This window comes from Geotrypetes seraphini, chromosome 4 (assembly GCF_902459505.1).
Source record: "Geotrypetes seraphini chromosome 4, aGeoSer1.1, whole genome shotgun sequence".
In the NCBI taxonomy this organism is placed as follows: Eukaryota; Metazoa; Chordata; class Amphibia; order Gymnophiona; family Dermophiidae; genus Geotrypetes; species Geotrypetes seraphini.
Genome location: NC_047087.1, coordinates 173,229,289 through 173,244,850, shown reverse-complemented (window position 1 = coordinate 173,244,850; position 15,562 = coordinate 173,229,289). Strand labels below are relative to the sequence as shown.

Genomic DNA, 15,562 nt, shown 5'->3' with positions numbered 1-15,562 from the left:
TCTCTCTCTCTCCGTGAATTATTTTGGCGTCGAGCGCTCGTTTGGCCGAGCGTTTATTTGTGCTATTTCTTTTTGTTAAATGCATAGTGCAGCATCTACCGGGACCGCTCCAAAACGACAGGCACCTTCACAAAAGATGGCTTTAGAAGCCCGAATGCCCTCTTTCCTGGAGCTGGGAACTGCTGAATGGTGAGACTGACAGTAGCAATAAAAGAAGCGATCGGGGAGGGGGATAAACTGCCGAGAGAGCTGGAGTGAAACGGAGGGGAGAGTTCTTCAGTTTTCGGTTCCAGTCTGAAATTGGATCTTTAGGAAAATCGACTAAGTATTGCGATTAGCCGGGGGGGTTTTGGGGTTTTTTTTTTTTTTTTTGCCCTTGATGAATGCTTGAAGATCTCTTTTTATCTGGATTGAAATTTGTTTAAAAAAAAAAAATTGCTTGTGATTCTATTGGAGTCCCTTTTGCTTGTCCTGGGATTTTGCCGATTATGGAGACGGTGGAAAAGGAATGTGGTGCCCTAGGTGGGCTGTTCCAAGCCATCATCAATGACATGAAGGTAAGACGGCTTTTGCTTTTATATTACCCCCCGAGAGCAAAACAGAAACACCGCAATATGGTCTTTCTCCCCCCCCCCCCTTTTGTTGGCAGCAGAGAGGCGATAAGCAGCGTGCGCGGTATTTGTAGATCTGGAGCTGGGAGCTTCTGTAGTCTTTCGTTAGCCTCTCATTTTGGGTCTTGTGCGTTTTCGCATCCTTCTGTAATTATCTGCGCTGATGCCATGTTTGCCCAGCACTACGTGGGCACCGCCGAGTGCTAAATGTGGCTCTCAGACGCGGGGGTGTGGAGTATCTGGTATTTTTTTTTATGAATGCAGAGTCATCATACTTATTATTTATGGTTATGGATGGGAAATCCTTCTTGGTGCAAAGAGGCGGATTCTGAAGGAAGGTGATGGGAGGAAGTGAATGGCTCCTTCTGGGAAGATTGTATTTTCAGGACATCAGCATGGAATGTGTGGAAAAGAGCTGGTCTTTTACATCTTTTCTCTCTTTTTTTTTCCCCTACTCTTTGCTGTTCCTCTCTCTCTCGTTCGTTTTATTCCTCATTGTTCTTTCCTTCCTGTCTTATCTCTCTCTCTCTCTCATCCTCAGGCTCTCTTTCTATGTATACATGAATGTATGGACATACCATATATTAGCTTTGTCTTTCCTCTTTTCGCAGTTTGCTGCAGTCGTTCAGACAATGCTGTCATTACCAAGAAAAAAAAAATATAAAGCCAAGGGGAGGGAGGGTTTTTAACCCCTTCCTAACTAGACTTTATTTATATTGTTTTCAGTATGCATACTAGCTAATCCTGACAGGTTAAGTTAATCAGGTTTTCTAGTCTGCCTTTACCTATTCAGTTCAAGTAGAAGCGGGCTATAAAATGCCAGTATAAATGACATTAAACTAATTAAATGGAAAGGTGTACTCGGTACTACTTAAGTGGGTTTAATTAGGCATTTATTTATATTCCACTTTTATTAACAGTTGGAGATGGATTCAAATTGATTTTAAAAAAAGATCCTGTCCATACAGGTAACAGACTAAAAATTGCAGATATATAACACAGAAGTCATCAAAATTATATTTAAATCATTCCTTCGCAACCCCTAGCATTGGCTAAAAACTTTGCCAACTTCTGATCTGTTAACCCTTTATGTAGCATTTTTGACAGAAAACATGAACTAAATTAGGGATAATAGCATGCTCAGCTTTTTTTTTCTAAAATTACTGCTAAGATACTATTTATCATTTCTATAGTGATGAAAGGTGTACACAGCAAGGACAAACTTTTAAGCCAGGATTTATCAATCTCTAGTGGTGGTTTTAAAAGTCAATTTTATCTGTATTATATATCCCTTATTTTAAGGCATGAGAAACAAGTAACTTAGATGTACGTGTTATATTTTCCAGATAAAAGTTTCTGGATAAAGTGAACTTTATCTAAGCTGGAGTTTGGCAACTGCGATTGCCTTTTTGACCTCAATGATAATGACAGCATTAAATAACTATCAATTTAAATCAGGTTTATCAATGTGCCCAGGCTCACTTCACACAACAGGAATTGTTTACAGAAAGATTGACATTTAACTGGAACTAAAGGTCCCTAAGTAAGCCATTCTGGTTTGCTTAGCTGACTCCTGTAGCTGTACATTATTTGTGTGGCTCCTTTTCTTACCTCTCTGCAAACCCAGCACCTCCCCGGCCCTCTCCTCCATCCTTTTACCTTCAGCTCTGTTCAGCTTTGAAAACAAATACTGTACTACAAAACAGCCAATGTAAAGTAACCTGCAATTTTCTTGTGTATCTTCAGGCAGCATTATTATACTCGAAGAAGGGGTCTCCACCCCAAGAAATCCATTGTGGCTAACTTTAAGTGAAATTGGAAAAAGCCAACAGCTGAAAAGGTCCCTGCATGAATATTAGGTGATACTCTAAGCAAGATTTCAGCCTTGTCTTCCCCCCTTCCCCATTAATTTTCAGGTTTCTTGGGCAACCTGAGATCTCAGACAGAGAGACGGTTCACACTACCACCTGGTCATTCACTCAAAACTGAAACAGCCCGCTATGTAATATCTTCTACGAATGCCACACCACAAATTCTTCTAAGCTATGTCTGCCAAAAATGTCTCTCAATAATTTTGTCCTTCTATACTGTGAATGTACCTTTGTAACCCGTTCTGGGCTCCTTTGGGAGGACGGGCTAAATAAATAAATCATGATTAGCCCCCAAACTACCTGTTCCAGAATGGTCAGTATGAAAAATGATCACCTTCTTTACTGCTTCTTTTACGTTGCGTGGCTGTCAGGATTTATTATTTTGCTTTGACTGCAGCTGCTCTCTGCCACTACAGCAGTGTATAGTAAACTGTGTGCCGTGGCAAGATTCCAGGTGTGCCACGAGAGGCACATCATGTAGGTGAGTCAGCCAGCGCCTCTCCTGCTCTCTGCACCTCCCCATCGGCATAGTCATTTTAGGGTTAACAAGCTCAGAACCCCGTCTGGAGGGCCTCAGCACATGCACGGACATCAATGTGATGACATCACACATACATGTGACATCATCACATTGACCCCGATTTTAGTGTGCCACGGCTTGGAAAAGTTTGCGAGACACTGAACTACAGAGATTCCAAGTTACAGGCTGGAGATTTTTGGAGGCTTTGAACTTATATCCTAAAGCGGTATAGGATTTGTAGTGCCTAAATCTGCCCATTGACATCAGTGCTGCAAGTCCCATAATGCACCAGGATGGGATGATCAGAAAATCCAGGAGTGCCCAAAATCTCCAGCCTGGAACTGGGTAATTTGGCATCTTTGTCACTACCCAAAAGCTGTTGCCCAGTCCCGCCTAATGGTTGGGTTGAATGTGATATCCTAATCTGGTGATAAAGAAAAAGAATGGGGGGGGGGGGGGGAGTCTGAGAGAGGGGAGTAGGGGTTGCTCCAAATCTCCAAGAGTAATTTCCAAGGCAGGGATGTTTCAGTGCATACCACACAACCCATGTAATGCAACCAGTATTTTACCTACATACTCTTAGGCAATATCAATTGATTGTGTCCTGATTTTATGGACTCCTGAAATTTAGTCAGTAATCATTACTTGTCCAATAAAAAAAGCATCATCTACAGCTTATTTGTCAATCTTTGTGTCTACACATCCAAGTGGACAAATAAGGGAACCACACAATTTAATTGTTTATATGACACGAAAAGGAGATGACAACACAAATTTGAAGCTTGAGAAACACTAGCATCAGTTTCCAAGGCTTCAGCCCTGGCTACTGTCCATTCATGCATCTATCACATATGGTATATTCATAGTTCAGTAAGCAAACAAAACCAATCCAAAGAAGCCAATTATTCCCATAGGCTAAGGGGGCAGATTCTATATAGTCCTCTTAAAAAAGTTAGGGTCAACTAGTACAGCGCTTAGTGTGATTCTATGAAAGTTAGACACGTGGAGGGGCATTTCGATGGGACAAAAATATCCATTTTCAAAACGGCCAGACCTTCTAGCTTTTATTTTTGAAAATGACCTATGTATAAGTTTTGGTCCTTAGGACGTCTATCTTTTTTGGCCATTTTCAAAAATAAAAACATTCACATGAAAAATGCACAAAAGCAAGTTTTGTAGACGTACCTTGTCTGATCGCTGCAGAGGAATCCCCATCAGATGAGCCGGTTTTGGAGATTCCTGCCGGCTCAGCTGATGGGGATTCCTTCTGTCAGGATCAGCTGAGCTTTGGAGCCCAACACCCCTTCCCCGGACAGCCCTCAATATCCCCCTGACATCCCCAGACCATCTCCCACATCCCTCAACATTATTAGACCCCACACATACACATCCACGGACCCCTTCTACCTTGTACAGATTGACAGGAGGGAAGCCCACTCCCTCCTGCCTACAGGGCTGTGTAATGCCAATGACAGGCCTTCCCCCTCCTAATGCATCTTGGGATGCAGTGAAAGGGGCCTATGGCCCCTCCCACTGCATCCTAAACTCTTAAATTTATATACCTCAGTTAGTGGTTAATTGAGGCTTCAACATTTAGGAGTCTGGTAACATTTTGAGCATAAATATAGCACTTGGCTCTAGCAAAAGCATAACTCTCAAAGTTAAGAGATTGAAACACTTTGAAAATTGACCCCCAGAGTGTGTCTAGACTAGAGCGCACATCTCACATTTATTTACCTTTTGCTTAAATCAGAAATGCCTAGTCATTTCTGATCCAAACATGAGGTAAGTAAATGAGTAGTGTGGTTTCCACTCTAGATAAGCTATTATGTTTGTGTTTTATTGCTGTTGTTTTGCTTTATATGATGGTCGAATTATGAATGTGTGTGACGGTTTCATGGTAGCCAGGGCTGAAATCTTGATAACTAGTGCTACTGCTCTCAATGTCAAACATATTAATTCAGCCTCTTTTTACATTTGCAGCCATATGTCTAATATATGAGGGGGTGCTGAAAAGTTCTCAGCCAATCCAACTTCTTAAATTATGAGCATTATTTTGCCACTGTAGCTGAAAAGAGTGTTATTTTATTTTTCAAAGTGTGGAATTCATGGACTGTTTGATTCGCTGATATCTCTGACTTTGAACTCACCAGAATCTTTGGGCTGTAGAACTGTTCATAAAGACAAGCTTTCTTTTCCTTCTGTTAAAGATATTCAATCAACTAACAAAATTGTTCATTCTTTTTCTTTTTTATTGACTGCGTTATGGAATGATTTTCCCTTCCAGATAAAGATCATACACCTCTCTTAAGGTTTTTCATAAAATCCTGAAAACTATGTTTCAACGTTTTTTAGAATGTAATTCTTAATGAATTATTTTAATATCAATATTTTATTGTAAACTGAGTCGAGCCCTATGTTTTTAGGGATGACCCGGTATATAAATCTAAGATTTAGATTAGATCAGATTCATGTGTGGAACTCTGAGCCATCATGAAGTTCCTATTCCTGTAGAAAAAAATCCAAAGGAAATCCATGAATATATGATGCAAACATCGAGTAACATACACCATCATCCCCGTGGGATCTCTCTCCATCCCTGTGAATTCTGTCCCTGTCCCTGTTTGAGGCTTATGCAGATGAGGACAGAACTTGCAAGGATGGGGCAGGGACAAGGACAGAACTCGGGACTGGACGGGGATATATTTGTCCCAGTGTCATTCTCTAATTTCTAAATGTGTTTGGTGACTTCATTGTGTGAAAATAAATATTGTCTGTACATTCTCTACTTCCATCTGTAGAAGTGATGGCAGTGGATGTACATACACAGTGGCAAGTGCTGCAGCCATATGGCTAGCTAACGATATTCAGCCACTATGCAGATATGTCTTCACAGCAAGGCATTGCATTTCAACAGATCTGGGAACGGTTTTGGTCTTCCCTTACTCATTTAGCTTGTAGTAGGATGTTGAATTCAACTTTATTTGGATTCCATTTCCAGCTTTGAGTATGTGCTTTAGGAATGCTGGCTTTGGGAGTGTATTCATGTTGTTCTCAACTATTGCAGATATAGGTTTTGTTTATTTGGTGTTACACTTCTCGTTCCATATCCATGGGGGATAGGAGCAGAGCCAGCCCACGAATATTAAAAAAACGCGAATAATATTCGGGCCAGTTCTGCCCTTAACCCCCGCTTCCCTCACGGCTATTTTAAGCCCTGTAAGCTCCACCCTTAAGCCTTACCTGGTGGTCTAGCAGGTTTTCGGGGCAAGAGCGATCTTCCCATGCTCCTGCCCTGTGCAGATCGCTCACAGGAAATGGCTGCCTTGAGCTCCCGTCGTAGTCTCCGGATTGTTCCTTGATGCTTGCTCTTTCATAGGCTGCGGGTTATTTTTACTGTTTTCTCGTTTGCGGTTTTACTTGATCCCTTATCGACCTGGGATCCCTGATGAAGGCGTGTTAACCGAAACACGGACCGTGTCGGGTCCCTAGGTTTGTTTTTAAGGTGGTATTATTAACCGCACTCAATTATTTTATAGAAATAAATTTAGCCTGCATCATTGTATGTGTTTCTGCCGTTTCCCTTGTTGTGTTTTGCATCTTTCACTACGGATCTTGTTGGTTTTGCCTTTGTTTGTTCTGTTATGTGGAATATACCAGGGATTTGCATTCATTTGAAATGACAGGAGAAATAGCAACATTTCCTGCGTTCCTTTTTGTCCGTTATGGCCCAAAACTACAGGAAATGCCTGACATTTGGGGTGTTTTCTATATCAGAAAGAGAGAGCACTCGTTGTGAAGACTGTGCAGTTTACTGAGAATGAGCTCATTTTTTTCCACATTGCCACCAAAATGAAAAATACAAAACAAGAATTCTCCTAAATGACACAGGAAGCTAAACAAAAATGAATACCCCTAAAATATACAGGTTTGAGGTAACTTTATCTATCTGTCTATGTAGGGAATCATCTTTTTATGGTGTTGGTTACCTCTGCAAAGAAATTTGTGCTCATTTCCTAAGGACAAGGTGACTTCAACACCCACCAGATTTTTTTTTATTGAAATATGTACTTTGATAGGTATTTGATTATATAATAGGAAAGGGTGGGAAGGGTGGGAGATAAGAGCATATCATTTGTATTATTGATGATTTTTAAGTGATATATTTATTGTTAATCTGTTTTAACATATTGACACACTTATTGTAAATTTGAAAATTAATAAAGATAAAAAAAGAGAAAGAAATATGCACTTTGTAGTTGTTGCAGAATTTGTCTTTTAAAAGGGTATTCTTTTTTGGTGGGTTCTGCTAACCCTTATTCGATTCACGCTTACCATTTAGAGAGCCCTGTCATGTACTCCTTTCACTGGAATTAAAAAGCCCATGAGGATTGGAAGGCAGGCCCTGAAGCCCTGAGGTTATATTAGCCAGTTTAACAAACTGAAGATATCTTCATAATGAATTGTTGAAACCTTTCAGGTTCCCAGAGGAATCTGACAAGACAGCAAAGGAGAATCCTAGGGTCATTGCATTATAATCTTTCATCTCTTCTCTTCATTTCCATCATTCCCCTTCCCCCTTCCCGGTCCTATTTCATTGAGCCAGCACTGAAGCCACATTTTCAGTCCAAGTATGCTGAGGGTAGTGGATCAGCCTAAGACATTGGGAATAAAACTGTTATCTATCTTCAAATTTTATTAAAATTTTGATGTATCGCAATATCATTAATTCAGAGCGATTTACAATTAAAACAGAATCTTAATTATTAACTACAACCAACATACACACGAACATGAAGTACCAATACATAAGGGAAGTAGGGAGAACTACAATAAGTATAGTAAAGGACACATGAAAGGAAAATACAAAGGGAGGGTAAGAAATTTTAAAAGTATTGATAAAAATGGAATAGAAAATTAAGAACTTTTTTTTTAAAAAAAATTCAATTTCTCGGAGACTAAGACAGAGGACATGTGAGTTTAAGCAATGAATGGGATCAAAAGAGACTCCGATGATTAGGTCTCAAAAGCATCCTTGTACTATCAGCATTTTAACAATCCTTTAAATTTACTTAGTAATTTTTCTTCCTTAATAAATGATGGTAAGGAATTCCATATTCTGGGCGCAGTAACACCAAAGATCATATCTTGTCTTGTATTTATTATACTAAGCGATGGAATTACTAGAAGGTTTTTGTCCTCTGATCTCAAACTTCTAGTAGGAATATATGGAATAATGTACCTTTCTAGGAATGATGGAGCTTTAGTTGTTAATATTTTGAATGTTAATATTGCTAATTTGTAGGAGATTCTGTGAACAATTGGAAGCCAATGAACTTCTTTAAGAAGAGGAAACATAGAAGATGACGGCAGATAAGGGCCATAGTCCTTCAGGTCTGCCCACTCTACTGACCCACCCCCAAGTCTACTATCCTAGGGATCCCACTCCTGGTGACAGGTTCCCTTGGCTTAACCCTCTAAGGGATTCCACATGGGCATCCCATTTGCTCTTAAATTCTTGCACGCTGTTTGCCTCGATCACCTGCACCGGGAGCTTGTTCCAAGGATCAACCACTCTCTCGATGAAGAAATATTTCCTGGTGTCGCTATGAAATTTCCCGCCCCTGAGTTTGAGCGGATGCCCTCTTATGGCTGAGGGTCCTTTGAGAAAGAGAATCTCTTCTTCCATCTCGATACGGCCGGTAATATACTTAAACGTCATTCTTCCACCATTATTCCTGTGGAAAAGTTATACTCTGCAAAGCAGTTAAAGTCAACTCTGAAAAGTTCTTGGCAGTAAGCTCTTGCACACTACTGCTCTCTCTCTCTCTTTCAGAGAGAGACTGTAGCTACTTGTCTTGTTCAGGGTAATGACCATTGGATTCTGTGCAAAGGATAGCTTCTTGTGGGCCAGTTCAGAGACCTGTTACAGCTTGAAAATAAAAAAGATATTCAGAGTATTAAGAAGCAGTGGCGTAGTAAGGAGGTATGGTCTACCCTGGGCGCCCTCTTGCTAAGGGCATGACACCCCTCCTCCTCTCTGCCTCCCCCCCTGCTCCTCTCCTTGCCATGCGTGTGCGCCCCTTGCCTTCCCCATACCTTTTTTACTTGCCCGGTGCGAGGTTGCTGCCCATGTCAACATCGGTGTTCTCTCTGACATCACTTCTGGGACCCGCGCCTAGGAAGTGACGTCAAAGACAAGCCAACACCGACGTGGGCATTCTGCTTACCCCGGAGAAGTTAGAAAGGTATGGGGAAAGGGAAGGGGGCACTCGTGCGGCAGGGGGGACAGGGAAGAGGGGTGGAGCGCCGCACACCCTTACTACGCCACTGATTGGAGGCAAGGTGATTTTGAATGTAGGAGTAGCTTAATGGTTAGAAAAGCAGGTTCAAAACTGGAGAAAGCTATTTCAGCTCCCATCGCCACTCTTGATCGTGGCCCAAGTTGTTTGGTACAAGCTTACGTTGGGTTTTACTAAACTGCAGAACAGCTTTTTACCGCAGGCCAGCGAGGTAAATGTTCTGACGCTCACATAGACAGTGGAATGCTATTTGGTTTGGTGGGGGGGGGGGGAGGGCAGGAGTTCCGGCCTAGCCCCAGCAGAATCCTGCGGCATGGCCCGTCACCAGCTCCCGACTCCACCTCCTACCTCCACCAGGCATTGTACTTTAAATCTCCAGGGCAGCCACTGCGCAGTATCATCGAGCAGGCCTGCCCCTGGAAGTAGAATGAAGGGTTCCTGGGCAGGCCTATTTATTGACGCTGCGCAGTGGCTGCCCTGAAGATATAAAGTACAACATCAGGAAATGGGTGAGAGGGTGGGCTTCAACCATCAACCACTAATTTGGGGGGAGGCCATGGCCCCTGTGACCTCCCCCGTTCCGACGCCTATGGATGCTCATAGAAATTGAATGAGTGTTGGAGTATTTACTTCGCTGGCCTGGGTAAGAAGCTCTTCCACTGTTTAGTAAAGGAGCCCTTAGATTATAATTCCCACTTAGAAAATTTTCTGTTAGGGAAATCTTTAAAGTTTTACTGATTTTAGAGATTTACTGATTTTTACTGAGATTTACTGAGATTTTAGAGATTTACTGAGAAACTATTGGAAGTAAGTTAGTTTAGTTTAGGGTTAAAAGTATATTTATGATAGTGCCTGACAAAATTGCTGATTTAAGTGGTAATCAATTTTCAGTTTTGTTTCTCTCTTTGTTCTCCTTTGATGTAGACTTGAATGATTTAATACCGTATGTTTATTGATTCTTTCTGGTTATCTTTATCTTCATTTTTCCAAAATGTTTCTTGCAACATATAGAAAATATTAATTAAAAAAAGATTATAAGTCCTCTGGGGAAGGAAAATACCCTGCTGTATCTGAATGTAATTTTCCTTGAGCTACAACTGGAAAAAAGGTATAAATAAAATCGCTTTTCTTTCAATACTCTTTTATGCCCTAATTTTTTTTTTTTTTTCAAGCCATGGTGTATAGGTGAATGGTTGCCCCAGATATCTCCTGAGTAGATCCATTTGTTTTTCCAGAGGTCACAAACTGACTGATTTTAAGCTTGACATATCTTTTGATTTATGAGAGAGCAGGAGGTAGGAGCCAGTTGGCAACTGAGGAGGAGTTGAGCCTTATATAGAGAAGTTACCCTATGAAATACAGCAACCTCTCTCTGCAAATGACAGATCCTTTGACCCTGCCCTGATGACAGGAACTTTGCATCGTTATCCTTAAGAGAGGATGACTTGTAAAAATGATAAGAAACTTTCCCTTTAGTTTTTGGTATACATGCTAATGTGTGAACTTTCTCTCTTTCGAGTAAGCTGGACCTCACTCACCGGGTCTGATGAAACCCCAGAGATCACCGGCAGCACAAGTAATTGCAACAACTACAGCTCAGTGGTGAAGTTTGCTGTCTACCATCTCCCTGTGTTGTTAATACGATTACAGTGGAACCTTGGTTTACAAGCATAATTTGTTCCAGAAACATGCTCGTAAATCAAGTTACTCGTATATCAAAGCGAGTTTCCCCATAGGAATGAATGGAAACTCGCTTTGATTCATTCTACCTCCTCCCCGCCCCCAAGGCTACCGGCGCTGCTCCATCACCCCCTCCCCTCCACTCTAACCGGCATCGCACCCCCCAAACCGGCATCGCGCCCCCCCGCGAAAACCGCATTGCACCCCTATGCTGAAAGCGGCATCCGCCTGCCCTTCCTCCCAAACATGCTCCTTACCCCATCTGCCGGTTGTGCGACTGAAAGAAATCTCCCGCCTCTTGCCTGGGCTGGGCCTTGAGCATCTGTGCATGCTCAAAGCCTTCTGGCTCTCGTTCTCTCCAAGATCTCGGAGAGAACGAGATCTCGTGACAGACTCACTTTGCCTTGGCGATCGACCATTTTCCGGACCTGGCCGGCTGTGCACCCCCACTAAGGCTGAGGTCGGAGAGGAAGTTCGGGCCAGCTAATCGCTGCCTGGCTGGGCGGAACTTTCTCTCCGACGGCAGAATTGATGTCGGGGAGAGGAATGCTGGTCGGCCCGACGCAGGGAAGCAGAGAGAGCTTAGGGCAGCCGTGGCGGTGGCTTTGGGGCCTGTTCCCCGATGGTGGCAGCAGTGGCTTGGTGGAGGGCAGGGAGAAAGAAAGAAAGGGGGCAGGCAGGGAAAGAGAAAAAAAAGAAAGGGGGCAGGCAGGGAAACAGAAAAAAAAAGAAAGGGGGCATGAAGAGAAAAAAAAGAAAGGGAGGCAGGGAGAAAGAAAGGGCAGGGAGAGAGGACGATCTTGCAGATCTTGTTGCCAAAATCGGAAAGGTGAGGAATGGAGAAAGATGGGCCTGTGGTGGATGGAGATATTGAGAGAAGGGAGCAGATGGAAGTTGGTAGAAAGGGGAGAGAGAAGAGGTCAGATGATGGAAGTGGGGAGAAGGGAGAGCAAATGCTGAATGGAAGTGGAGAAAGAGAACACATACTGGATGGAAGGAGGGATAAAGAAAAAGGACGTATGCTGGATGGGGGAAGAAGATAGAGTTAGTGAGATAGTGGAGTGGTGAAGGAAAGGGGTGGCATGCTATGGGTAGACATAGTGAAAAGAGGGAAACTGAGGACTGCATAGTAAGAAATAATTTAATTTAAACGGAGGCAGAAAATAAAGAAGGAAGACCAGAGAAGGAAAGGGAAGAGAGAGAGGAGAGAGAGAGATGCCAGAGAACGGGGAAGGAGACAGAGATATCAGATCTGAGTGGAGGAAATGAGAAGAGAGAGATGCTAAAAACCACAGGGGGAAGGGAAAGAGAGATGAAAGGAGAAAGATGCAAGACTAGGAGGGAACAGAGGGAAGATGATGGATGCCAGACCAAAAGGGGGGTGTCTAGAGGAGAGATGGAAGGGGGAGGCATGCAGTTTCTGGAAGGGGCATAGAAGGAGAGAAGATGCCATATAGGGAGGAGCAGAGAGATGGCAGACAGTGGGTGGAAGGAAGACAGTAACAAGAAGATGAGGAAAGCAGAAACCAGAGAAGACAAAGGTAGAACAAAAATTTTCTATTTATTTATTGCTTTAGGAGACATATGTCACTGTTTCTGTGGTGTTGCATTTTATGCAGAGTCCAGCTTCTTGCTGGTTCAATTTAACCTTTGTCTATGTATTTCTGTTTTATCCCCCCTTTTACAAAACTGTGGAGCGTTTTTCAGCGCCAGCAGTGGTGGTAGCAGCTCTGATGCTCAGAATTCTATGAGCGTCAGAGCTGTTACCACCGTGGTTAAAATCCACACTACAGTTTTGTAAAAGGGGGAGGGGTTAATTTGTGATGACATATTCCATACTAGGCGAAGGTGTTTTCTGTGTTCTGTGTGTTCGAAAGACATGGTTTTCTGTTAGGATTGACGGTGTAGGATTGATCTGTAGTGGTCTGGCTTGTTTAGTTTTAAGTTTCAAGTTTTATTAATATTTGATGTATCGCTTATTCAATTTTCTAAGCAATGTACAAACTTCTCAAAAGAAACTAGGTTACAAAGACTAACAAAATAACATAATTCTTACAAATAAAACAGACATGCGTCGGGAGGAAAGGAGGGAAAAGTTACAATTCTTTCTTAGAGTGAATAAACAGAGAAGGGCAAAACAGTAAGGAGGGGGGAGATTTAAAACCTGGATCATTTTGTCATGTTTAAAATTTAAATATTAAAAGCATCTTTAAAAAGATAAGGTTTTAAGGATTTTTTTAAGGAAGTGAGGTCTTTTTCTTCTTTTATATTGAGGTAGAGAGTTCCACCATTGAGGACCCATTATGGAAAACATGTCATGTCTTCTAGTGCCTACTATTTTCAAAGAAGGGATAGTTAAGAGATTGTGGGAGGACGACCAGAGAGGTTGAGAAATATTGATGTACTGCTCACTGAAATATGTAAAATGCTGCCTTTTCCTAGGTACTCATGTGTGACGTGTGGCTTGTTATTAAAATCATGTTTTTCGTACAGATGGGGGGTGGTGCCAATAAAATGATGGGCCCCGGGTGTCACATATGCTAGGTACGCCACTGCCTATATTTAGGAATTGCAAGAAGTAAGTTACATGCACTCTAGATAATCCAAAATGCTTCTGTGACCCCATTTTTAAAACAACTAGACTGGCTGCCAATTATGTGGAGGGTGCAATATAAACTGTTGATGATTATACATTGAAGATTATATGATCAGGTACCATGGTATTTGCAACAGGTTTTGTTTATATATAAGCCAAAGAGAAGCTTAAGATCTGATACATCTATGCGATTGATTGTAGATACAGTATGTTATGATGTAACAAGTCACTCCGCATTTTCAGTGGCAGCAGTAGGTTTGTGGAACAAGTTGCCAGGTAACATATGTCTGTATAAGAACACTATACAATTTTGCAGACATCTTAAGACTCATTTATTTGTACAATCTTTTTTTTATGTTAGACTAATTGATCAATTGGAAACTAGTTACTCTAGCCTACTTTTCCTTATCAAGTTTATGTGTTATGCATTACATTACTGTTAACCAAGTCGAACTCCTTTTGGTTGATGACCTGGTCTATAAAATTAAGTTTTTGTTTAGTTTAGTATAAGATTATAGAACAAATTTTTTAACAGTGCAGTTATATGGAGATGTTTGTATTTTTTTTTTTAGATTGTAGTGTTTTACATGTAAAAATGGAATGTGAGAGGTGGATTCTGTCCACGTGTTAATAATTTCTGCATGTATATTTTGTAACCTGCCTATGAATAGGTAGGATTTATATTTTAAAATATGTGAATAAATAAATTAATTACCCATGGAATATTGAGTACAGTCCTGTATGCTTATGTCCCAAGGTGCAGAAACTGAAAATGGTCCTTTACACACTGAGGACCCCTTTTATCGAGCCGCATTAGGGTTTTTTATTGTCAGCTGCTGCGGTAAGAGCTCTGGTGCACATAGAATTCCTATGAGCGTCTGAGCTTATACTGCAATGGCTGACAATAAAACAACCCTAACACAGCTTGATAAAAGGGGTCCTAAATCCTGCAATGAAACACTTACATAGGCATGGAGAAAGTTTTTAGCGCTGACCGGCACATTGAATGCTCTGCACTGCTTTGACGGTCATAGAGTTCCTATGAGTGTCGGAGAAGTGCAGAGCATTCAGTGCGCCGGTCGGCGCTAAAATCCTCTTCCGCGCTTATGTAAAAGGGGAGGTAGGGAGTGTATGCAATAGCATGCATTGTTTTTGTTTCAGCAAATGAAGTACAATTTACAAAATTTAAGTACATAGTGTGCCATAAGCAAAATTTTATTCATGTTCAAAGATGAGCTCCTACGATGCAAAGTCATGCAAAGCTGTTTGTTAACCATGAATCTAGCACACAAAATGGTCTTCATAGTTTGTTTTTTCACATAAAAAATGGCTTTACCTCAATGAAGTGTAGCTGTTGGTTTTTAATAAAAAAAAAAACAACAAAAAACGCCAAATAATAAAGATTCATACCAGCTTGCTTTTTTATAGCCACTTTTTATGCACTGTTATTTCAACACATCTGATTTGCAGCTGTAGAAAAATAGCATATGAAATTCCCCATGGCATGGTGAAAAATGTACATCGTACTCAAATTTACTACCAGTGTTCCTCTTAATATTTGCATTGGAGCTCATAGAATATAATAATAGAGGCAACATGTTGAGGTGTGCTCTATCTGCCGTCATTTACTTTGTTACTGTGGAGCATGCATGGTTGGGCAGCCTGAATGGACTGTTCAGGTCTTTATCTGCTGTCATTTACTATGTATGTATGTTTATATTAAGTTGATGTTTTTCAAAAGAATTTTCTCAGTCTCTAATTGCATCTTTTGTCAGTTGATCATCTGCTGCTTTTCCATATGCCGGACAGAATAATTACTTAGCATTGACATTTCTACAGTGCCAGCATGATCGTTATTGTGTTTTTTGTTTACCACTATGCCTGGAACTCCAACATCAAACTCTTTAGGCATTTTGCTTAATTGAGAACATTGGTTCTGAAAGGTGTTTGCATCTGTCTGTCTGTCCATCTGTACAGTTTTT

General features: G+C 41.3%; 1 protein-coding gene across 7 annotated transcripts in view; it reads left to right on the top strand.

Moving 5' to 3' along the window:
* Positions 1-428: 428 nt before the first annotated feature.
* MTSS2 (MTSS I-BAR domain containing 2) overlaps positions 429-15,562 on the top strand; it is a 296,388-nt gene continuing 281,254 nt past the window's right edge. For 6 of the 7 annotated variants that reach the window (XM_033941223.1, XM_033941221.1, XM_033941218.1 and 3 more), the window contains exon 1: positions 429-557. In XM_033941223.1, the coding sequence (XP_033797114.1) occupies positions 489-557 (69 nt within the window). In that variant the 5' untranslated portion in view covers positions 429-488. The remainder of the gene's footprint in view (positions 558-15,562) is intronic. The other variant, XM_033941222.1, reaches the window with a different exon arrangement.